This window comes from Necator americanus, chromosome I, assembly GCF_031761385.1.
Source record: "Necator americanus strain Aroian chromosome I, whole genome shotgun sequence".
Classification (NCBI taxonomy): Eukaryota; Metazoa; Nematoda; class Chromadorea; order Rhabditida; family Ancylostomatidae; genus Necator; species Necator americanus.
In genome coordinates this window covers 18091962-18116326 of record NC_087371.1, presented here as the reverse complement: position 1 = coordinate 18116326, position 24365 = coordinate 18091962, and the positions used below count along the sequence as shown (strand labels likewise).

Below are 24365 nucleotides of genomic sequence, written 5' to 3'. Positions count from 1 at the left end.
TTGCATCTTCAGTGAATTACACCACGAATTTTAAGAGCTTGTCACGAACTTTCCCTCAGAAACGGTGGAAAAATCTCTTGCACGGAAATTTGAGCAACATTCTCTATCCATTTTCTAACATTTCAAAAAATTATTCGCACTTCTTCAGATCAGGTAAAATAGTGTGTTTGCAGTACTGCTTGGGTCTGTAAGATAGTACATACATTAGACAAGCATAATAACTATCGTAAGAATCCTTTTCGGTTCGAATCAGTTTTGAGCTGATCATTTCTTTGGAGAAATTTGATCCAGTTCATTCCGATTTCCTCAATTAACTAATAATAAGGACCACTGCCCTACTTCAAGTGTTTTTCATGGCCGTTTCGGCGCTCAAGTTGCTTTCAGTGTACCTATTGTTGATTTATGGTTGCAGTTATTTTTATTTAACTAGATGTAAAAATTATTCTTATTATTATTTGGGTTTATACTCAAGTTACTACTAGCACTTTTTCATATCGTCGTATGGATCAGACTAGGACACTGCACTGACCCAGGATTTTTTATTCAAATCTGGTGGCTTTTTTCAGTGACGGATTTGGTCGTGTAAACTCCTATTTGTGAAGGGTTTTATTAACGTACAGCTAATCACGGAAGTTGCTTACGACATCTATCACAACTGTCAGCAAATCCAGTTTTTGAAATGATTGTGACGAGTGAGATCGCCAGTGCGTTGAAGAGATGCTATGTTTTAGCGCTGTGTATTGGTTTACGAACTTGCGCGAAGAAACCACACCTCCTTCCAAAGAGATCGTAAAGATTCATTAGCGTTGGTGCATGATGTTTCATACCTCAAATTTTTCAGAGATTTTAGTTCTTTATGGCTCCTCAATTTGATCTACTTTTCTCACATCTGATCCTCAACGATAAAAGTTTTTGTTCGGACAAGGTACTCAGCTTATAGAAGAAATATGGATACACCAATAAAAGAGGATTCCTAGCGTCCGAAATTTTCAGTCGATACGTGGGAAAAACGTATGTGAATTCAGATTTTTTTCTTCTTCATATCGGTCAGCCTTTCAACCTAACCTCAAAGTTGCATGGAGAACCTCTACAGATCACATCTTTTATCATACGTGTGTTTTATCTTTTTCCTCATTTTACATCTCTCTACCGTTTTATTCCATTTGTGTTCTCTCCGATGAAACTCTCCTGACGAGTAGTTTTTTTTTGCTAATAGGCGAAGGAAAAATAGTTCATTTATTTACCTAGCGCAAATCCACTCTCGAAACTGCTACTTCGTAATTCAAATCGCTTTAAATTTACCTGAAGTTATCCTGAATTACTTCCTCTCTTTCTCTTCATAACTGGTTTGGTGTGCATTGTCGTCGTAATTATGGGAAAACGATCTGAAGTCGTCAAAAACTAGATTCTTGCGAAACTACGTAAATGTGTATTTCAGTACACTGTTAACTCGCTGAGATCGTTTCTAGTGTGTTCAGAAGATTTTTTGTTTAATGTTTGAATTCCGGGAGAAGATCTTTCGCAGCGATTTGCATTCAAACCATGAGCTCACATTCTTTCTTCTCTTCTCTTTATTTCTCGTCTTTAGGATCCAGTTCCTTCTTCATCGAAGCATGAGCGAGTACGTAGTGCTTTTATTGAACAGCTTCAGACGCTGTGAACAATAGTTCTGTGAAATGCGATAATGGCTGCTACTTTTCGGAATTACCTAACGCAGTAATTATATTTATAACTTCGCATTCACCTGAATTTCAACTTTTAAAGCAGGAAAAGCTTCCAACTGTTTTTAAATGTTGTTTTTTTTTCAAAAATTGCGATATTGTAGAGGTAGTATTTGGTTTTAGGACGTTTAGTATTTGAGTTGTTTTTTCAAGAGAAAAAGTGACGTAGTATATGCAACAAAAACCAGAAACAAAAGTTTCGTTTTGAGCTTTCTTGTTGCAGATTTTTTATTGGGTACATAGGTACAGAACAGGTAGAGCACATACAAGAAAACAAAAAAAAATGAATGAAAACAAATGATAAGCGACTACTTAGCAGTTTTCCTTTTTCTTCAGCACCAGAATCCATTAGTCATGCTGCCAGCGCACGGGATCGCCTTCGAGGCCTTTAATTTTTTATTTTGAGTTTCAGCGGTAAACCTACGCGAAGAAAACCATCATAGTTCCAGGTTACGTTGTCTGTTTCTTTTTTTTCAGACGTATTTTTCACTTTTGTGAATCAGTCGCACTCAGCTGTTCAGAGCCGAGCAGTGCTTTTTTCGCTTTCGAAAAATAACGAACACCTTTTACTTTCTTGAAGAATTTTGCGGTTTTTGAAAAGGAGTTTTTTATGCGTGCGATCAACACATTGCGTTGACCTTCATCGCTATCGAAAACACCTTCACAAGTGAATCTTTCGCCAGTTTTCTCAATCTTTGTTACACGATTATCGTTCGTGAGTCGTGACTCAACAGTCTGCGTGGACCATGGCTGTCAAGGTCAAAAAACCATGAAATACAAATATAGCAATAAGTGCTTTCACGAGAAATAGAGTAAGTAGGGATACAGTGACCGCTGATAAATTCTCATTTTTTGACATTCTGGTCAGATGAGCGGTTCTTGGAGTCAAGGTACTATGCGTAGGGTCACGTGCATCTAAGGATCCGTTCTGTTCCTCAGTAACCGGATTTTCAGCTCCAAATTTAGAAACTATTCACTCTTCGTATTTGTGTAACTTGACATCTTCCACCTTATTCCCATAGATATTTGACGTCTTAATCTTGCATTTGACAAGCATTCCTTTGTGCAGTTCATTGTTTTGCTGTCACTTTAATCAATTAATTTAATTTAGTGAAACTCTTTTTGTTCCTCTTCCCTTCCTCAATGGTGGACCTAGGGAGACCTTTCGTGATCCACTCAGAGTGAACACAATATGCATAGAACAATTAGTGAGCTGTCAGTCTACCAACTGGCGTTTCTGAACCCCAGGGTACAAAAGGAACAAGCACCAAAAGATGTCGTTCTACTTCTTCTGTACTTTCATCTCATTTCTCTGCATGTTCCTTTCTCTTCATTTCCGGACAGATGCTAGCGCAACTTCACCTACCGAACTGCAGATTATGGGTTTATGCCCGACATGCACGTGCTCCTCCACCCGGGTAGTTTTCGCTTCCACGCTTGAGTGGTGACGATTTCGGGACACGATCGATGTCGTCGTCACTCTCCAGTAATTGTCCGGCCTTGAACATGGCACAATGTTCGATGCTGCTTACCCACCGCTACACCTGCTTCTTGCTTTTGTGCTTTCGTTACGCGTATGTGTGGTCACAAAGAATGTTCTGGTAAACATCCTGAAATGCTCGAAAGCACTAGAAAATCATTCATTCTTGTAGAAAGCATAGAAAAACACGCCTTGCTTGTAGCTTTAACTCAGCGGTGGTTTGTCCGCACTCCTCAATGTTCCCTTCGCTCAAGTTCTTTCTTCTTTGTGTTTTTTGTGAGCGTTTTACTGAAGTTAGAAAAGAGTAGACCGTTGTACGCCCAATTTTATTTTCTTCGAATTTTTTTCCATCATCCTATGCGAAGGCTCGTTATCTATTTGTTTATAAGCCCCCAACCGTTACGTAATCTTCAGGGAATACGGTGTCAAGTAATTGGAGGTAAACAATTCGAAATATGACCATGCTCAATAAGGAAATTCGAGAATTAGCTATTTGAAAATGTTTCATTTTCGCGGATTAAATGGGCAGAATGTCTGTGCCATAGAGGAATTACGACAGGTGGTTTCCCAAGAAGAATTTCTATTTCTCCCCTGCACCTATGTGCATTGGCTGCGTTTCCCGTTCTCCCCGACATTCCCCTTAAGAAAACGTGTCATATTGTCAAAAGAAAAAATAAAATCAACCTGAACTTTCCATCTAGCAAGGATTGAGTGCAGTGACCTTATGAACATTAAAGTACCTCCATCGTTCTTACCTTAAAACTTATTTTTTTATACCTAAGACTCATTGAACGAACGATACTTTTTCCTTATCCTTTCATGGCATTCATTGTGAACTGGTTCGAAACTGGAATGAACACATTTTTCCGCAGGAGAATTTGTTCGAATTTAAACCACTTCGCATGATGACCTTCATAAAGGCAGTGAATTGCAGACGTTTAGCAGGTACAAACTGACCAAGTTGCTGAAATATGAAGAAATTCAGTGAAAACACATCGAAATATTTCTGTCTAACTTTTTGAAGAAACGTCTCTACAAAGTTTTTCATGACATGAAAAAGAGCAGTAAAATTAAAGGTTCGGATGCGATACTATCGGGGACAACTTAAAAATGCTCGTGAAGAGTACTGTTAATCAAAATGAATCTCACATTTCGAAGGAAGTTCTCCCTCAAATTTATTTGAATTTTGTACTAATAAAATCTGTAATCAATTAATATTGAAAATTCTAATCAAATAATAACTCAGGAGCGGCAGTAAGAACTTTTGTAAGATAGTTTGATTCATCTTTTTCTCACAATCAAGTCTAACTTCCAACTTCAACCCTACTGAATTTTCTTCATTTCATCCACATTTTTCTTCAAATATGCGAGTGCGCAGCTTCGTCACGATCAGGTAACTCAATGAAAGCGAAACGAGTCTCTTCTTGCACCGGATAACGTTTTCACGTGAAAGCGCTTAGGTTACAAACCTCTCCCTAAGAGCTTCCTACTCTCATGCTCCGTCACTTCTTGCACATGATTAGTGCGCATTCCGTGAAACTGGTAGCGCTTGATCTGCTAGCGCAGCGCCCATGAAGTGCCTTGCTGTGTATGTTGCATCTGAAACTTGTTCTTTGCGATGTGCTTCAGTTGTTTCGCAGCACATAACTTCATTAAAATCTGGAAAGCGAATCGTTAGCTACGATTCACAAGCAGTCCACTCATTCCTCCTGCCTTATTTGTGGAAGCAGAGAATTGCGGAATACAAACCTTGTTTTCTAGCAATCGCATTACGTGATGAACGAGTATGTCGAGAAATAGGGATTGAATCAGGCCTGGATCTGCATTTCTGAAATGTTTTTATGATTCATGGTGCTTGAAGTTCTTGTGTAAAACTAAACTCTCTCACAACGAAGAAGTATTAAGTGTTATTAATTAGTTCCAAAAAAAAAAGAATCGATCAGAACACTGTTTTTTCTGATGTTTGCCAAATCTGGGTTGGCGGCTCTCTCTCTTTCTCAGCACATTTTGATCTTACTCTTGATGTATATGCGTATGTGACGTCCAGTATGTCTTGGAATTCTTTTGACTTCTGTTTGAACCTTTTTATGTTACACTAAAATTAGCGAGATCAACGCTTCAGTTTTCTTTGGTTTTTTTTAGCTGCTCTGAACCAGCTTTAATGCAGCGTGTCTTTTAATGTGTGAAGATTATTAACTTAGTTTTTTTCACAAATTGCCACTAAAATCCTTGATGCACATGAGATTTAACCAATAAGAATTAATTATTTATTACAATTTCAGCTATTGTTTTTATTAATTAAAATAGAAAAAGAAAACATGAGAAAGCTGGCGAAATCTTTTGCTCAACAAATGGCCTCTTTGATTAATTACCCTACAAAACTAGTTCTATGTCTACACTTCTCTTCAAAGTAAACAGAAATTTACATTAGCGACATCAAAGCATCTCTTATGCGAGAATTTCTTGCATTCAGACGTTTTGCGAAATATTCTTCACGATTCTTCTTCAAAAATTCAGTAACAATGAAAAACTTTGAAGAACGGAACGAAGCGGAAGACTTTAGAAAATAAAAAATATGCATTTCGCTTTCTTCACTTCTCAACTTCAACTCTCCTCAATTTGCCTTTTGAACCAACACACTTCAGGGTGGAGTTACATCTATTGTTTGGTAAAAAAAACAAAGAAAACAAAAATTTTCTTCAATCGGAGCGAAACCAGCAGATCAATCATTTTGAAAAAAAACCCAGTTTTTTTTTGTCGTTTTGTTCTTTCGAGACCTCTTCTAGCTCCATTTCTTTAGCAATGTTTAAATCTACGAGTAGCAGCTGCCCAGTTTGTGTGAAAAGTTGTTTTGTGATTTCCTGAAGCTAGTTTAGAAAATGAAATTACTACATAGTGATAGCTTTTTTAGTGCGTTTCATCTAAAGCTCTTGTTCAGAACATTTACTTAAACCTTTCGTCGTTTTTGTATCAGTAAAAAAGCGTTTGGCTACTAGTTTACACATTTTTTCATGAATAAAAAAAATCAAATCTCACTTCCTACGTATGCTTCCCATTGTTTCCGATCTTGCTTTAAAAATGATTTTGTGGACGTAGCGGTATGTTCAATTTTCTCAACAACCATTTTGATCTCATTTACTGTTAAACGAGTTTATCGTGTAATGTGCAAATCTATGTACGTACCTTTTCGTCTCCGTGATTTCCAGTGTTTATTAAGGAAAGGACTCAATTCAAGGAATTTATCATAATTCTCACAGACTGTCTCATTAGACTCTAATATCTTTGAAAAGCTTTGAAAATGTCGTTTTTTCAAGATTATTTTGAGGTTCGAACTTTGCAGCTAGTAGCTTCTTCCATGTTTTTTTAAATAGTGAGTCTTAAGCAGTGACAATTGATAGTTCAAGTGGAAGAAGACTCCATATAAATATGGAATCAGAAAAGAATAGTTCTGAAAATTTCCCACAACGTATCACAATTGTTCTCCGTACTGCTGCTGCCTGGTAAATTAATGTCAAACTATCGGCAGAATCACCACAGTTTGTCCTTGCATGTAACCTCGAAATCCTTTTCACACCATCTTGACTTTTTATCTTTCGGCAGTTAGTAAGCAGACTGGTGTGCTGAGAAATGCTAAAGTGCACACGTTCCCTCCATCACATCTGTCGCTATTTCCACTGATCTTTGCTACTTCTAAAAAAGTGACTAGTTGGTTTCGTCCTCCCATACTTTTTTAAGGTTCATTGAGTGATGAGGATAGATTTCTTCTGCTTCTGTCACACATAAGTTATCCATCACAGTCGAAAGGTTCTGTGATCTCATCGATTTTGAGATCCAAAAGCGTGCACACTTGCATGTCCTTGCGTCGATCTGGTTAATGTAAACTGGTCACTATGTTCTCTGTGTTTAAACAGAATTCACCAATAAGACCTCTCCCGGTAGGTTTGACGAATCTCGCTCGCCTCTGCTTATTCCCATGCCTAGGAACCTAGATGTCCTAGGAACTAGACGTTGTAGCAGCAATTTAATGCTGATGATCTCCCAACGTGTTACTCTCATTCCGCCGACTCATTCTTGTTCTCGACTCTTTCGCTATCAATAATCCTTCAAATTTCAGGATGAATCTGTCTGTTCTCGTCTTGTTTTTGGTCTTTCCGGTAAGTGTCAATTTTTCATATTTGAGTGCATGAAAGTACTTTCACTACTTCATCACTGCTATTTTTGAAAAGATTTTTCCCAAGATTGTCCTGGTTTTGAATGGGAGGTGCGGGAGTTGAGTGTTTGTCCTACCTAAATAGTCTTTGCCTGCTCAGCATCTTATTGCATCTATGGTGTAAAAATGATGCGAGAACACTCCTGGAGATTTTGGAAACTAAGAGGTCAAAAATTCTATTTGATAGATACAGTAGTAGTACAGTCTTCTACAAGGTTGTCGCTCCTAAGTTTCCTTTCACATTTTTTGAATTTTTATCTTTTCTATAACAACAAAGGGATTTCAATCAACATTTTCGCCTTCAAAATAGTCAATTACCTTCGGCAAGCGATCAGATAGGTCATTGAGTTTTTGCCGCTGCACTCTGCGTCTATGAATTTAAAAAATTGGCGATTGTGGAGAGAATCTAATCTGAATCGAAAAATCTAACATGAGGGGATTCTCCCAGAACGTTTTAAATTGCCTGGATTGCAGGATTCTTTTTGAAACTCCCACATTTGCTCCACGTTTCCATGGCATGACAGGCTTCTATGGAAATTTTCTTATTGTCTCGATTGAAACTAGATTTACAAGGGATAGAGAGAAGGAGAAGCAGTGAAACATTCCGTGTTTATCCATGAGAAACACAGATGCCGCTTATTCAGCTTGTGAATGGCCATTTCGACAATTCCACGTGTGGAAAACAGAAAAAATGCATCTTTGTACCGCCTGGTTGTGAGGCAAGTTCACATGAATTTGTTTTTCCTACACCGGGTTTTCCATCCTTTCCTTTTTTCAAGCTTATATCGAAATTTCAGAATCGAAATGATTGTAGACAGTTGTTCTCCTACAGTGCGAGTGAAGACGGTTGGGTTGATATGGAAATGTTCAGGTACGTTCTTAGTGAAAACAAAAAAACCCGTCGGTGTGTACTGACAAGTTGTGTACGGAGGACTATTGTTGTTGTTTTGAGCCGAAAAAAACGACAAAATTTTAAGGATCGGGTCGATTTCTCATAATCGCCAACGTTTTTTCTTCTCGTATCCTTCCGGATGAATTAGTGCGCACTCCACAGAGTAACCGATGAAGGTGCCGCAAAATAATTGGGATTTTATTTTAAAGCGTATTGTGGAATTTTGACACTTTTCCACTGCGGTTATTTCCTCAAATTTCAATAACAGGCTATGATCATATGTGCATCAAATCAGTTACTATCCATTAACGTGCCGGTTACGCTGGTCTTTCCTGAAAAAGTTCAGCAAGATTGTGTAACAGTAACAGTTGTCTCATTCGAGGTCACTTCAATAATGATGCAATTCGTATAATAACTATTAACACTCAAAGCAATCTATGAAAATGTGCGGCGATTTACTTGCAGAATACTTTAACTGGGAACAGAAGTTACTCAAAAAGAGCTCACAACTTTATAAATGATTGAATTGTGCAGTTTAGCTTTCGTTTCAAGCGGAAACTTTTGTGAAAATAAAGCGATATGACGGGTTTCATCAGTAAAAAAATTAAAATGCTGAAAGTAACGGTAAAAAACAGACAAAGTGAAAAGAACGTAGTGTAATCAATCCTCATTGCATGCAGTAAATAAAGTTGGTGAAGTGTTTTGTAAGCAACGTTTAGAGTGCAGATTTTGGCTAATGCTATGGTACTGGTGTTTTCTAAGAGTTCCAAGTTAGGCAGGTTTTTCATCAAGTTGCCAGCAACAAAATCTTTCAAATCCAAATGGGATAAGCTGAAAATATCAAGAAATGCCCTTGCGCATTCCCATACACAAGTTGTAATAGAACGAACGAAAAATCCTTCGAAACTTGTTTTCGCTCACAATCCTTTTATCTGTTGTTTACCCAATCAAATTCTATCGTGGCGAAACGTGCAAGAAGAGATGGTTCGGTTTACAAAAAGAGAAATGTCCACCGTTTACCTACCTGCCTACTTATTATAATTGACATTTTCATGGATCGTGCATAGCTGCATATGTTGGCCAAAGTGGTGTTCTTGTTCACCTTAAACTGAGATTAAGTTCACCTTACGGCTACGGTAGCCACGAACTGTAATAGCGCACTGAATCATAGTAATAACGCACGTAATAGTGCATTTCAACCTCGTCTTCTATCCTGAGAAAATGTGAAAAGACGAGAGTGTGGGTTTTTCTAAGGAACAAAATTGAGTATTATGCTATCTTTCCCACGGATTTGTTCGTCCGATCAAGTGCGGTGTGCATTTGGTCGAGGTAAAACAGTGGAATGAGAGGAGTTGAGAAGAGCGTTGCGGCTGGTGCGCTTACGCGGCTGAACACAATCGGCGCCGACACAATGCGTCGCCGAACACACCAACAATCGCTTTATGAGTAATTCATGGAATGCTACTTGGGGAAATGATAAACCGGTTATTTTCAAGGTTTCACTTTTGTTAGTTGTTTCTTAGCAGTGAAAAAGACAAGAACTTGTATAAAAGTGAATTCAATTCAATGTAGCTGTAGGAAAAGCAGAGTGAAACGGACACACTGTCATGGACATTTGTTATGGTAATTTTCCTCTGGAAAAAGAAAAATGAAAGAGGTAGTCTGCGCTAACATCTTATTTTTTCAAAAAACTTGTTGTAGTGCCGCTTGTTGTAGTGAGGAAAATAATCGGACGCTAATTTCTTCTCCTCTTGTATGATTTTGGAGGTTTTTTATGTGGACAACTCCAAGTATTTGCATTTTAGCACGAATGATGTCCACTCCAACAACTATGTTGCCGTTGGATTTTCCGAAGATGATCATATGGTCTGCTGTTTTATCTTTTAATGTTCTAAGTATTGAACCAATTTCCTTGCAAACGCTATATGCAGATTTTTAAAGGGAGATGATCCTGTAACGGGTTGTGTGTTTCCCGATGGAGGAGAACCAACTGTTCATTTCTCCTACAACGTTGGCAAGAGTAATTCTCCTCCAGAAAGCAACGACGATAAGGTTAGAAATGTTTCTATATTTTTAAGATTACTCTTTGTTTCCACGACTAAACGTTGGCTGCTATTATCTATCTCAAGCAGTTCTATTTCTCCAGGATCTCTTAGTTTTAAACTCTCAGGATTCACCTCTTCGGTTCCTTGCATCTTATTGCATGTTCGTAACCTTCGCAGTGGCTATTTCTTCCTCATCCGATTTGATTTTTCCAGGCTGCAGAAGAGAAAAACCTGAAGCTTGTACATGCTCACAAGGGAGAAGATGGAATGTACTGTCATTTTAGGCAGAAGAGTACGACAGTGAGTTCGCGCTGCTCACCTCCTCAAACTCAAATGCACTGCGAATTACTTAACTTTTCCAGGGAGAGAACAAGTTCGCACCTGACTTGAACAAGAAATACGTGATATTTTTGGCGAGAGGCAAGGCCGATAATCCACGATGTACAGCGCATTTTTCCTTACATTTATCTTTTTATCCTTGTATCCTATTTTTCCACACATGGTTAACTTCGATCGCCTGATCTTACCTAAAGTTCTTCCAAAATTTCATTCTTGATGCTTTGAAAAATTACTTTTCAGCTCTGGGGATCCACGGCTTAGAGTTCAACTCACCTGACTATCCATATATCTCTGAGAAGATGATAAATGTAGCTGAGGTGAGAAAGAGGGACGTACAAGCAGAAGGTGAGAAGAACTGAAGGTCCTCTACATCTTGAACACCGTAGATTAGAATTTTCTGTTAGATGATGCTTTGAAAAATACGCTTTAAGATATGCCTTAAAAATTGTGCCTTAGGAGGATTTCGCTTTTCGAAATAATTAAAATGGCAATGTAGATCATTTTGCTTCAATTACTAACAGAACTAATGGGCGGGTGTAGCGCACTGGTAAAAGGTTCGCTGCACAAAAAAACCACAACCGGTGGTTCGAAGCCGCCCCAGGCCAACCAAGCCTTTCATCCCTCCTGGGTCGATAAATTGGTACCAGACCTCTCTGGGATGCTAAAAACACCGACTAGACAGATCGGTTGGCCACGCAAGTCATTGTGCAGGCCATATACGCTTTCATGAATCTCTAAAAAAAGTTGTGAGTTGAAATCCTTCATAAGTTATTAGAAAATTCAGCTCTCTAGGAAAATCGATTTTACCAGGTCGTCCACGATTTCTTTGCTGTTCTAGGAGACCCAAAACGTAAGTAGTGTGTGTAGTGTTAGTTCCATGGAGCTACGTATGTTTGATTACAAGTACAAATTTTTAAGAGATTGGAACTCCAACTATCCTGTAACAATTTCCGAGTCGGCTTTAATTTTTGTGGAGATTTGTAACCCACCCAAAATAGACCCCATTCATTTCTCAACAAGACCTGCTTTTTCCTTTCAGTTCCCACGAATGCGAGCGATCCTGCCCTTCAACCGAAAAAGGCTGAGGATGCGGCGCCTGTTTCGTCAATGAGTCGAGAGACTAAATTCTGGCTAATTAGAGTCCACGGTGAGCGGCCGAATCGTCACTATGATGCCATTTTTGAACACATTCTGAGTATTGATTGACTCAGGTATGTTAATGATCTTCGCATGGTTGGTGCTTGTTGTCTCCGCCATACTCTCGGCACGTTATCTTCGCGATCACTTTCCTTCCTCATCGCCGTGCGGGTTGAAGTGGTGGTTCCATGTGAGCTGCTTTCGTGTTAAAAGAAGGATATAACGGAGCCGACGATGTTGAGATCTCTCTGAGAAAAAGATATGGGGGCGTAGATCATGAGTATGGGTGCGATCACTCTCAACTCTCTTCGACTATTTTGAGAAATGGGGTGGGAAAAGACCTTGTCGATCTAATTTTTTTTATAACGTCTGTATTTCTCACCAATCTATTCATTGATTTTACTTGAATAGGTTAATGAGAGAACCCCATTGATTTTCGACTGCTCGCTATCAAGTGCGGCGATTGCTCAGAGGTGTCGGGTTGTAAGGGGCCTTGTAGGAGAATTTGTTTGGGAAAGTCGTTGCCCAGGTTATTTTTAGGATAATCAGGATGAATTGAGCAAGCTCGCGCCCACATTCGTGATCTACACTCGTAACTGTATCTTTTCCTAGAAAGATCCCAAAATCGACGACTTCGCGGCATGATGCCTTCAAGTTTTTATGAAAGGAATCCTCGTGTCTTTCTGATTTTTTTTCATTTTGTTGGCGAAAGAGTCTTCCTTCTGAATTTCTTCTGTTGTTTCAGATTCACCGGACACTTAACATTGTTGCCCTCCCGTTCATTCTTCTTTCAACGCTTTTAATTTTTATTGCAAAGGAATGGACGTGGGAGGGACCATCGGTGAACAACTCGGCAAGTGCTAACTTCAGTCCTGGAAGTGTACATTCGTTGGTGAGGTTGAGAGTTCTTGCTAACTTCTCGCAGAGAATTATTTTCCTGAATATTTTTGAAGAGCCCTTTTTGCAGCTCGGAACGATAGCGATTTTGGTAGCAATTATACAGCCTCTACTGGCACTAATGCGATGCCAACCTGATACCGGCGCTCGACCAATTTTCAACTGGACTCATCGCTCACTAGGAGTTTTAGGAATTGTTTTTGCAGGTAAATTTTTCCTCTATGCAAAGACTTTCAATAGTCACTTTTCTCCACCAAAATCCTTTCATGCAAGTATATGATTTTGGAGAGTGGTAGCAATGTTACAGTTGTATGCAAAGATGAGCGATTCTAGACAGGACTGCAAAAACTACGAGGTCCTTTTTCTTCTCCTCCTCTTTCTTTATTTTATATTGATCTTGGCATAGGTTCGGGTGTAGCGCAGGGGACGGAGGGTTCGCTGAGGCCGCACCGTTAAAGGCATCACCCCACGAATCTGAGGTGGTGCAGATTTCAGGTGAAGTATTCTTATACAGGATAGGAGACTACGGAGAGCGGGGTGATTCCGTCCATTTCTTCCTAATTGCCGTAAAAAACGGCCCGGAAGATACGGCTTCATTCGTTTTGGCGCACCATTTTGTACAAGAGGTTCGATTGGAGCGCGCCAGTCTTGTGCGGCGCCGCATCTTCCGGGCCCTTTTTTACGGCAATTAGCAAGAAATGGACGGAATCACCTCCCTATCCATAATCCACTATCCCGTATATGAATACTCCACCTAAAATCTGCACCACCTCAGATTCGTGGGGTGATGCCTTTAATAATTTGAACCGGCTCTGTGCTAACCGAGATCCTTCATCGGATGGGATGGATAGATTAATACCAGACCTTCCGGAGGATAAAACCCTGAGTTGACTCTCTGACAAATCGGATAGCTGCTGGGACACACTCTATAGACATGACGCGTTCATGCGAGATACGCGAACCTCAAAGATTCTGAATTGAACTGAACGTACATATATAAAATACATAGGCGAGTAGAAACTGTCCACAGTAGAAGAAAACTATCTACAGTACTATTTCCCCACCCTGTTCCTTCAAAAAATTAATTTTATTATACATTTTATTGTACTTCCTCGTCATCCTTTTTCAAGTATTACAAGGTGATCTGAAAACTTGTAATCGCCTAAAACGTTCTCCATTTACGTCTTTGTCAGAAAAGAAGTGTGGGGACAAAAAACATGGGCTCTGGAAGCGTTTCATTGAAGGTACTGTTGGTCGGAATTTTCCCTAGCAGGAAGACGATAAACGATATCACTACTCTCCTCGTAAACGGCCTACATAAATCATCTCGCAGCTTTTTTTGTCCTGTGCCGCTGCAAACTGCAAGGGGTGCAAATTTCGATGGTTTAATCTGCCATAAGAGACCTAGAAAATTAGAACATAAACAGTTGACTTCATTATCCATCTTTTTTCACTTCCACTCATAAACCATAGTAGTTATGTATTCATTCCCAATTGTACATGAAAAGTATGTCTAAAAAGAAGAACACAATATTCTGCCGGAATCCGAGCAGGGTTTCGTTGCATCTTAATTTTCTAAAATTGGAGAAGGTGGAATAGAGTTTTCTATAAGGTGGGTCAATCAAGTTACTTCTTCTCATGGAAAAAGAAATGATTCCCCGCGAATCTAGAAACAATAATAGTAATAGCACAATTATGTTATTTTTATAAGAGACCACGACGTGACCCTATCTTTCACTCAGCTGACGATCGCTTCAGTCATTCACTACAAAAAAAATTACAAAATTACAAAAAAAGCAACAGTGATGTAGGGATAAGAACGGATCACTTTTAATTACGCTAACTATCGAAATGGAAATTGAAGCCAGGCGTTATGTATTGAGACAGAGGAGTATAAGCACTCATAGCTTCCTGCTATGCTGCTTATAGAAATGTTGTGAAAACAGTGTTTTGAACGTAGTATGGTGTTGATGTTTGTAAAATGATTCCAGTTTAAACAGTCCTTCATCATGTTGCATTAATTGCGTCAAAACGAAATAAAGTGGCTTTTTTTCGAACATTTTTGTGAACTGACCAGTAATTGAATTAAATGTTACATGTGCGTTCAAATAAATAAGTGACCTGTCCTTGAAGGCAGCGTATTTATGGAATTTCTTCTACCAACATATGCTTTCAAACCGCAAAACATCGGAAAATATGTGTTCACCAGAATAGTCTGAGTTCACTTGTGTGGTTACTAGCATTCCTTTCCATCACTCGGTCTCCATCGGTGCCAGTTTCCCTCCTTTTAGTCGTAGCAATCATGATCGCCGCGAATTCATTTGTATCGTTGTGGTCTGATGCATCATGGGGCTTCTTGGTGATGATCTTCTACGTTCTCGTAGCCGTCCTTAGCATCGCGCTTTTTGAGGTAAATCTCAACCTTTTTCAAAGTTAGTTTCCGCAGCTAGATGCTTCCTTGTCGTTCGATTACATTTCAGGTACTTTCCTACTTGAAATCGAAAGCACCCAGTAAAACAGCTGCAATGGAAATGCGAAATCGTACATCGCATCGTTACGATGACGCGGGGAAAGTTGTCAGCAGCCCACCAAGAATTGTCAATAAAAAGGTAACTGGAAATACTATGATAAATTCGCTGAGCTATGAAGAAAAGACTTCTTCATCCGATCAAAACTATGATTTTCAGCCGTTATATGGAGTTGCCGCCCTCTACCTCGTTTTCTTGCTATTTTCTCTTTGTGTTGCTGCCCTACTCATTGTAATGTTATCTGTTTGAATGTGGGAAGTTGTTAGATATTCTAAGAGCAGCAACGCAAGAAGATGCGTGCAGTATGGAGCAAGTCTACTGGCTCAACGCTTATAATTATAGCCGATTTCAACTCCTCTTCCTACTACTTGATTGACCCTTAACTTAGCTTTGATTATTGTTGTAAAGTGGCTTTCACCTAGTCCTTTTATATCCTCATTTCAATTTTATCCTACTTTTCACTCAGCACATCTTTCCAGAGATTCAACTCGTGTCTTATCACATGTCTCAAAAACAGGTACTAGATAGATGTTTGATATTTTCTTCAATTAATACCTTTTTACAACATAAAAACTTACACAGAACTGTAACCACCACGATCACTACAGTTTCTTCAGCAACCACCATTACAAGAAACAGTAAGGAAAATTAGGATTCTACCACTAACATGTGGTTTATTAATGCGACATTTCTGCTCTGAAGACAAATTGAATTTTGGACCAATTATGCCAATGTTGTTCAAAAGACAAACAAACACAATCAACAGTGCATCACGAATACAAAGTTACCAATGACTACAACACCGCTACTAACTTGTGTCCCAAAATCCGCCGCCGACGGATTAATCCGTCGCGAACCGTCGGAATCCTTTGGAAGAGGTCAAAATTAAATTTTGAAAGTACCGTTCGAAAGTAAATGAGCTGCTGATTTCAAATATACTTCGAGAATTTACTTTTGACAGATGTGTGGCCTGAAAACGGGCAAAATTTCCTCAAGCCCCGTTAATTACTTTCACACCTCCGCAATCCTGCCATTGGCATATCCCGCGGATACATCTCCATGGAAGGAAGGGGTGTTCATAGGATTTCCGCTTATTTCTCGAAATTGGACAAAATGTTTAGTACATCCGTAATCAGGAGGTTATTTAGAGCATTTTGATACCCCACATCATATGTTGGTTCGAAATTTCCATTCTCTTCAAAAATTAAAAAAAAATCCCCAAAAAAAAAAAAAAAAAAACCCCAAAAAAAAAGGGGGGGGAAAAATTAAAAAAAAAAAATTAAAAAAAAGAAAAAAAAAAAAAAAAATGATTTCGTCCATCTCTTCTAATTGCCGTAAAAAACGGCCCGGAAGATGCGGCGCCGCACAAGTCTCTAATCGAACCTCTTGTACAAAATGGTGCACAAAAAGAATAATCCATTCTTCTTCGAAGAAATTCACGAAATCCAGTGCTCCCCGAAATCTGAAGATTAATAAAAAGCCATACTTTCCAAGTTGTGAAAAATCTCCTCGGAAGTTTTTCAGCAAACAGCTTGTAATTGACAATAGTTTATATTGTAAGCTTCTAGCTTTGAAAATGTCTGGTTTTTTCAGTGTCAAACTTACAATATTACTCTGTTTATTTATTTGGTCCAATTTTTGAACAGCTATCAACAGCTTAGAATGAACGCTTAAGTCTCGCGATTCGGTACTTGCCTAGAACTCTTCTTCCTTTACTTAGAAGAGAAGAGAATTAGGCGCTAACGTTGGGTGACAGCTGGTCATGGTTTTCGAGTGACCAGATTGGGGAAATTTTCGTCTGTTTTCACAAAACAGAAATTTTTGCAGCCTCTATTAATTTTTTCAGTACCTCAAATACCCAGTTCTTCTCACAAAAAGAATGATGTTGAATTCACTTTTATTACAAACTTCAAGATTTCAACACTGACTCCGCCCTCTTATAGAGCAGGCGATATTATATAGCTGAAATGGTTATTGCGGCCCAGGCACGGTCTGCCAGGCATCTCACATCTTCGACAGGTGACTCCTCTGGCGATTCGGCGTCACAGAGAGACAATAATGTTTGAACATAAATGAACGGTGACGAGAATTCGTCACCGTTCATTTGAATGAAAACCTTATAACGAACATAATGGTTACAATGCAAGGTTTGATGATTATACGCAAGACTCGGTGGCTACATGGTAGACGGTTAAAAAACGCTTTAGGGCAAAAAAATCTTGCATAAGTTCGTCGGAATGGTACCAGAGCTGTCTAAGAAAGGGATAAAAAACTGACTTGTTACATCGGCTGGCTCTTGCAAATCATTGTGTAGGTTAGGCACGCGCTCATAAACCTCAAATGATCCTTTATTTAAAAAACAGATGGTCAACACCATTATTTGGGTTTATTCTTCACCTTGTAGTTGACACCAATGAGTGCGTCGTCAACAAGGTCAAGTGTGGTGATGGGATACGACCCTCTCGATTGCGAAATACGGTCCCCTCCCCCCAATCTCTGCTGCTTATTCTCCTCCATCGTTCCTGCGACAACTCTGTTGCTACCAATTCAATATATTGGAAATTTTGTGTGTTTTGAAAAACCAAAATCGAAAATTAGGCGAGGAACAGTGGACAAACGTGAAGTTGACAGAAGCGACAAAGAGTAGAACAAGCAGAAGAAGTAGTAGAAGAAGCAAATTTGCTGAAATGTGGTTGGAATATTGGTATTCAAACATTTTCATTTTTATTCTTCTCATTCTTTTTCTAAAATCTATGAAATATCTTTAAATACCGACTAAGGGAAATAATACGACAAAACATAGAAGAGTCAGGTGCAAAGGTCGATTACTGAGGAAGATCGAGAAAAAAAAAACCAACATTCTGTTCCTACAACAAGAAAATGGTACGACACAGGTCCCACACCTCGCTAAGTCAAATTTTTGCAAAAGAGTTAGAAACATGAAACCCATCCTAAAAGATGAAGAATTTAATTATGCGTGGTTTCCAGAAGTTTAGAGGTAGATTTAATGTGCGAAACAAATATTGGATTCTGTGCACATCGTTATATAAGAATGATGGCGAATTACTTCGTTATAAGAGGAGCAGAAGAAAAATATGGGTTAGTTTTCCAGAGAAGAATGTTTGTTCAAACATATAGACAAACCGCTGTTTTCCCCACTTCCTAGTCTTTTTGGAATCCAGAGGGGACAAAATGTCATTTTTCCCATCTATGTCCCATCGAAAATTAGGAAAAACTGCGAGCTCCTGGAAACTGGGTGATGTAGCACGTGATAGAGAAAATCCTTGGCTACAATGTTCTGGAAGCAGATCTGCATAGCACTAAGCTACTCCGAGTTATTAGGTGTTGGTCAAGATTATACATTTTTCGGCGTTCGAGCAAAAATTGGCATTTTGCAAAGATTTTCCCATCCCAAAGGAGTTTTAATGTTATTCATACATATGACTTACTGGCGTAATCGGCGGGCTGATGTCGTCGCCTGACGCGATTATCCGCATCTTCGCCGAGATGTGCCGTCCTTGAACACAGCTCTGCCCAACTTTCTCGATCTTCTGAAGAAAGGAATGAGTATTCCTTGAGTTTCTCCAGGAATGTAGGATAAGGAGAAGGAATAGCGAAAGTCCAGATCAGCGGTGACTGTCTGGTCGACTTATGACAGACGGACCTCACCATCGCTTGCACGTTTAAGAAGAATCATCGACGCCATCAGCTCACATGGTCCTTTTATTGCGTGAAGAGCAGCGCAAGCGGAAGATGAGTATTCTTAAAATTCCGCTCGACTACATTTTGGCGAGGAATATTCCTCAGTCGGATATTCGAAAATCTAGTGCTGTTTGGGACGTCGTCACGGCAGGTCTGAAAGACGAAGAATGCAAGACGAAATTCCGCGAACGTGTGTCTATTCATGATGGAGTACGGACGAGAAAGAAGCTTAGCAGTGCGGATTCTTTCACAAAGTGCATCCAGGGCGCTGCAAGGAAACGCTTCCGGTTCTATTGCCGTTGAAGAAGTTTGCCTTTGCATCTGTGGAAACAAAATGCAGGTACAATTCTGTATGTGTCGCAGCAGTGGTGACTTCAACCAGGAAAAGCGTCTTAGAAGGGAGCTGCGTCGTCAACTGCAACAAGACCGCGATAACGAGTGGACGTCAAAAGCGATGGAGTTCAAAAAAGCTTGGGAAGACAAGAACCCGCGGAAAGCCTACGCTCTACTAAAACAGTATAGCGGCAAAATGAAAAGATGTTCTGCTGTCCTTAACACTGCCAATGGTGTAGCTGTCGGTGAAGCAACCATTCCAATTTGGAGGGATCACTTCAAGACCTTGCTGAACCGGCAAACACCTCAGCTCCTGAACTCGAGCATGTTCGTAGGCCGACACATGACGAGGAGCCATCGACCGAGACGGAGGTTCTAGTTTGTATTCAAAAAATGAAGAATGGAAAATCTGTTGGAGACGACGGGATTAGCGCAGAAATGCTGAAATATCTTCCTGAGATTTGTGAGATGACAAAGATCATCCTTACAATATGGATAGACGAGAGGATACCTAACTCGTGGGGCACGCTATCATTATTACTCCCAGAGGAATTTGTCCGTCACGGACCCTAGAAATTACCGTGGATTCTCTTTGCTGCGTGTTATATACAAAGTATTGGAGCGGATTATTCTGGACCGACTCATCAAACATCGCGAAGAAACAACGCGCGACGAGCAAGCTGGTTTTCGTCCTGGCCGATCTACGATTGACCAGGTGTTCATCGTCAGGAAAGTGATTGAAATCTGGCAGCGGTGTTCAAGGCCAATGCAATTAGCATTTCTGGACTTTGAAGCCGTTTTCGACTCTCCGAGGCCATCTTTCCAGTGCGCTCCGCGCCGATGGAGTACCAGGAAGGTTTGTTGGCTTGCTTGATGACATGAATCAACGAACAACTGCTGCAGTTCGAACACCAGCCGGATGTACATCACCATTTGAGGTGGTAACTGGAGTAAGACAAGGGGCTGGGGCAGGACCTTTTCTGTTCAATTTCGCCATCGACGACATTATGCGAAGAACAGTTGATCAGCGCCCTGTCGATATCATCCTGGCAGGATGCCCCTTGACCGATCTCGAGTACACAGACGATGTTGTTATATTCGCGGGAAGCAGTATGAAACTTCAACATGTTATCAACCTTTTATCGACACTGGCTGCAGCCTATCGGTTACGTCTACGCCTGATAAATGCAAGCAGATGTGGATCTTTTCGAGACCTCGAACGGGAATCAGCGTGGACGGACAACCGGTAGAACTCGTCGATGAGTTCTGTTACCTGGGCTGTAGTACGCTGAAGAACAACGGCAGGCATAGGTGCGATAAGGAGAAGCCGGACCCTCCTCAGGTGAAGGGGGTTTAGCTCGTTGGGTGCAGCTTAAGTGAAGGGAGTCCTTTCGACAGCCGTCCAAAAGTGAAGGGGTTAATTTTGCCAACCATTTAAAAGTGAAAGAGGTCCTTTCCCCTACCGTTCAAAAGTGAAGGGGTCAGGGCACCTGCTCTGAGTTTCGCATCTATGACGGCAGGTACGAGAAAGATATCCAGCAAAGATGCGCCAAGGCCACATCTGCATATAACTCCTTAACGAAATGCCTGTGGTCGACTATCATCACCAACGAAGTCAAACTGCGAGTCTACCTCTCCGCAATTCGCTTCATCATAATGTACGGATCGGAGACTTGGTAAGCAACATCTACGGTGATGGAGAGGCTTGATTGCACGGAACGAAGGCTGCTTAAGCTACTTGGCTACTTCTGGCCTAGGGTATACCATAATGAAGATCTCTACGCAGAAATTGATGTGGTATACCGGCGGATGACACGTGGAAGATATGGACATCTTGCACCGCCATCGAAAGTGGCTGAAGTAAACCGTCTTCGTTTCTTTGGTCATACATTAAAGAGACCGGCAGATCGCCTTGTTCAACGAGGGAGGAGTTTTTCGTGTTCGAGGTAGAAGAAGCCACCCTGCCGAAAACGAAGTTCTGGACTGAGGTGGTGAAAGAGGACCTGAGGACACTCGGCGTGGGTAGGCAGTTCAGGCGAGACGTAAGATTTCGCACGTAAGGTTTTGGAATAGCGACGATTGGGTGGATTCTGTGCAAGCAGCAGATCGAGAAGGTTGGGCAGAGCTGTGTTGAAAGACGGCACACCTCAGTGATGATGCGGGTAATCGCGTCAGGCGATGAAATGAGCCCACCGATTAAGTCAGGTCAGTCAGGTACTTAAAAAGAAACGATGTCGTCCACAAAGGGAAGATTGGAGAGGAATCCTCCATCAATACGTATGCTCCTTTTTTCCTTAGAAAGTGATTTTATTATGCCCTCATACTTCTGGAAAGAAAAACATGGTCTGTAAATCTTGCCAATAAAGTGGCTATATCCAAGAAAAGATCCCGTTCTGTTTATCTTACATATCTCATGACCAGAGCGATATCGGAAGCCCCACAGATAGAATTTTCCGGCTGCTGAACATAATCCTAAATCAGCTGCTCAAATATGTCCCTGCCCACCTCAGCAGTTACCTCATAGATTATAGGCTATCGGCAGATAGCTATGATCTACAACTTAGTAAAACATCTTCGCAGTACCTCGTTTGAGCGTGATTGTGTAGTAGAGACCTTTGAGGTTACGTTACTCTATACGAACGCTTCAAACGATCTAGTGATGCAGGCTGTTCACGAACTGCTCACGTAGCGCCAGGCTTCATTGAACATGTATGGATTGAGCATTAGGCAGATCATGACAGTGATAAATGAATGCCTGAATTGCTTTATTTTCCGATGGTCGGGACAGTATTACTGAAAACTTAGAGGCCTAGCTATGGGAGAAAGGCTGGCACCCGCTCTTGCCATTGTTTTCATGGTCAAGATCGAAAAGCCAAGATCGAAAACTTTTTATTTTAAAGGAAAGATTTGCCTCAATCCGCTTGGGATGCCCCCCTCCTTCAATTCAAAATTTGGGTTTTAAAATTTTTTCCCTTTAAAAAATTTTGGGGGGGCAACCCAATTTTTAAATAAATTTTTTTTTCCCCCACAAAAATTTTTTAACATTTTTTTCCCCCCCGGGGGGGAAAAGATTTTTGGAGAAAAGGGGGGAAGGGACCGTAAACCACTGCTGTATTATTGTTACATAGATGATTGTTGCGTCGTCTACTCAACACAAGCAGAACTAGACACGTGCTTCAATCTTCTCAACCAGCAGTGTCCGCACATTAAGTTCACAAGGGGTAGACAGATAGACAGCTGGTTGGCTTTCTTGAATGTGCACATTTACTTGCGGAATGGGATATGAAAGACTGAGTGTTACCGGAAAGCCAGTAGCAAAAGCATCTTAATCCACTATCTTTCAGCGCATTCCAGCAAAATGAAAAAATCTGTTGTAGGTAACAGGACAGGTGTACAGGACCGCGGCAAGGGTCTCATCGAATAGCCAGGAAAACATGGCCTGTAAATCTGGCCCATAAAGTAGTAATATCCAATAGGTATCCAACTAGAGATGATACTACCCGACAAGCACGACATCTCTCTCGAAGATCCAACGTAGTGGATGGCCCAGAAAAGATCCGTTTCTGTTTACCTTATATATCTGATGATATGAGCAGAGCGGTACGGAGCGGTCTACGAAAAGCGGTTCTAGAAAATGACGTGGGGGTTGTGGAACTGCTCAGTTCTTGGACACCTTTCCTATGTATGAGAATGGTTCGTGAGGTCTCCCAGTGTGCGATCCTTTCTTTCTGAAGATTGGACGTCATGTGCTTCGCTAGAATTACACGAAACGGATGGCCACTATCCCGAAGAAAATCTGCTAATATGAAATCAGGTACATGGACTGTTCCAGGTTTCATGCTTTGCTCATGATAGCGACTCGTATTTCCGAGAGGAGCTTTACCAGTGGGCATGGTCGGGCATATCACAGAAGTTGACGAACGAAAAAGATTCGAGTAGAACCTTTCAGTGATGATTTCCTTCTCGCGACGAGAAGAAGTCCGAATTCCGACTTTGCTCAGCAGGGCTACTGGCCTATTAGTGGAGTATTATGTCGGAGGAAATCCCTACCGCACTTCTCTCAACTCGTCCTCCTTTGTACTATTTCCGATATCTTCTTCTATCTGCATCTCAAAAGATTCCCCTGCAACACTTTTCTGCAGCTAGTGTTTGCTAGGGGCTCTCTTCAAGTCCGCATTAAGAAAAGCCATCAAGCATGCCTTATTACCAATCTCACAGTTCCACACCGCGGTTCCCTATATATGTATTTCTTCACACCGGTATTCAGAGTGTTATAAAGAAACACTAGCTATTTTGAACATTTGGAATATCTGGCACAAGGACTACTTATTCGTAATATCCATCAGCACCGCATCCATCAGGGTGGGTGAAGCCCATTCATTTCTTCGGTAGGAGGCGTGATTCTTATTGCTGATAAAAATGTTCATCAACCTTCCACTATATCCCACCTCGTACACCACTCGACTGCTTTTTTGAATATTTATGTTACCATTTCATGGCTACCATTTTCCAAATTTACCAGTTCATCCCATGTTTGCCGCTTGTTTTCCTCTCAATTCCACTACTTTCCGTTTTATCCGCATCTTGCCGCATCGATCCGCATCAGCCCGCCTCCTATTCCGCGCGCGCATACCCTTCAGTAACAGCCCTCTTTTACTTGGCCTTAAGGTTTTGTGCTCTAGTCCATTTGCTCCCCTATTACCACCATTGCCGTAGTGAGGTCCCTACAGGTTATGAAATCCTTCTTATTTTATTCCCTTGGCATCCGTCAGCCACAGTCCACGCTTCTACTATTTTTTTGTTATTTGATGTCGTATTCGCATTTATTATGTGTGCCGTTTTACGACTGCTTGTGTCACCACCTTTGTCACCCCATTTGTAAATGTTTTATTAAATTTGTCCTATTTTAAATTTTTTCATGGTCGTTTCCATTCCCTCTACGCTCGTCTTATAATTACCTCTCTTTCGCCTTTATTCGCTAGCCATTACTCTTTCTTAACATCATAGTGTTAGCTTATATCTGTATTTCCTATATGATCTTTTGGTAGTTTTTCTAAGCAGTTTTAACACTATTCCCTTTT

General features: G+C 40.5%; 5 protein-coding genes across 7 annotated transcripts; 4 read left to right on the top strand and 1 right to left on the bottom strand.

Moving 5' to 3' along the window:
• Positions 1 to 7316: 7316 nt before the first annotated feature.
• Positions 7317 to 15498, top strand: RB195_006026 (uncharacterized protein; the record flags this gene model as incomplete). 2 transcript variants are annotated; one of them, XM_064178886.1, is made up of 17 exons in its annotated part: positions 7317 to 7355; positions 8056 to 8130; positions 8209 to 8282; positions 10109 to 10169; positions 10245 to 10355; positions 10562 to 10648; positions 10711 to 10789; positions 10928 to 11032; positions 11399 to 11433; positions 11498 to 11537; positions 11727 to 11834; positions 11899 to 12014; positions 12570 to 12716; positions 12792 to 12927; positions 15013 to 15131; positions 15202 to 15330; positions 15409 to 15498. In XM_064178886.1, 17 exons carry the CDS (start codon positions 7317 to 7319, stop codon positions 15496 to 15498), a joined length of 1551 nt encoding a protein of 516 aa, XP_064035890.1. The 2 variants fall into 2 exon arrangements, with proteins under 2 accessions (XP_064035890.1, XP_064035889.1); XM_064178887.1 differs by lacking the exons at positions 11399 to 11433; positions 11498 to 11537.
• Positions 15499 to 18681: 3183 nt separating this feature from the next.
• RB195_006025 (uncharacterized protein) lies at positions 18682 to 18921 on the bottom strand (the record flags this gene model as incomplete). Its single annotated transcript, XM_064178885.1, has 1 exon — positions 18682 to 18921. The coding sequence occupies one exon, from the start codon at positions 18919 to 18921 to the stop codon at positions 18682 to 18684; it is 240 nt and encodes a 79-aa protein (XP_064035888.1).
• A 42-nt stretch (positions 18922 to 18963) lies between these two features.
• Positions 18964 to 20534, top strand: RB195_006023 (uncharacterized protein; the record flags this gene model as incomplete). Of its 2 annotated transcripts, XM_064178883.1 has the most annotated exons (5): positions 18964 to 19238; positions 19315 to 19517; positions 19568 to 19656; positions 19832 to 20037; positions 20111 to 20534. In XM_064178883.1, the coding sequence occupies 5 exons, from the start codon at positions 18964 to 18966 to the stop codon at positions 20532 to 20534; spliced, it is 1197 nt and encodes a 398-aa protein (XP_064035884.1). The 2 variants fall into 2 exon arrangements, with proteins under 2 accessions (XP_064035884.1, XP_064035887.1); XM_064178882.1 differs by lacking the exons at positions 19315 to 19517; positions 19568 to 19656; positions 19832 to 20037; positions 20111 to 20534 and having other exon boundaries at positions 18964 to 19254.
• On the top strand, positions 19304 to 19663 carry RB195_006024 (uncharacterized protein; the record flags this gene model as incomplete). The annotated part of the gene is made up of 1 exon (XM_064178884.1): positions 19304 to 19663. The coding sequence occupies one exon, from the start codon at positions 19304 to 19306 to the stop codon at positions 19661 to 19663; it is 360 nt and encodes a 119-aa protein (XP_064035886.1).
• On the top strand, positions 20163 to 20534 carry RB195_006022 (uncharacterized protein; the record flags this gene model as incomplete). The annotated part of the gene is made up of 1 exon (XM_064178880.1): positions 20163 to 20534. The coding sequence occupies one exon, from the start codon at positions 20163 to 20165 to the stop codon at positions 20532 to 20534; it is 372 nt and encodes a 123-aa protein (XP_064035885.1).
• Positions 20535 to 24365: the final 3831 nt, after the last annotated feature.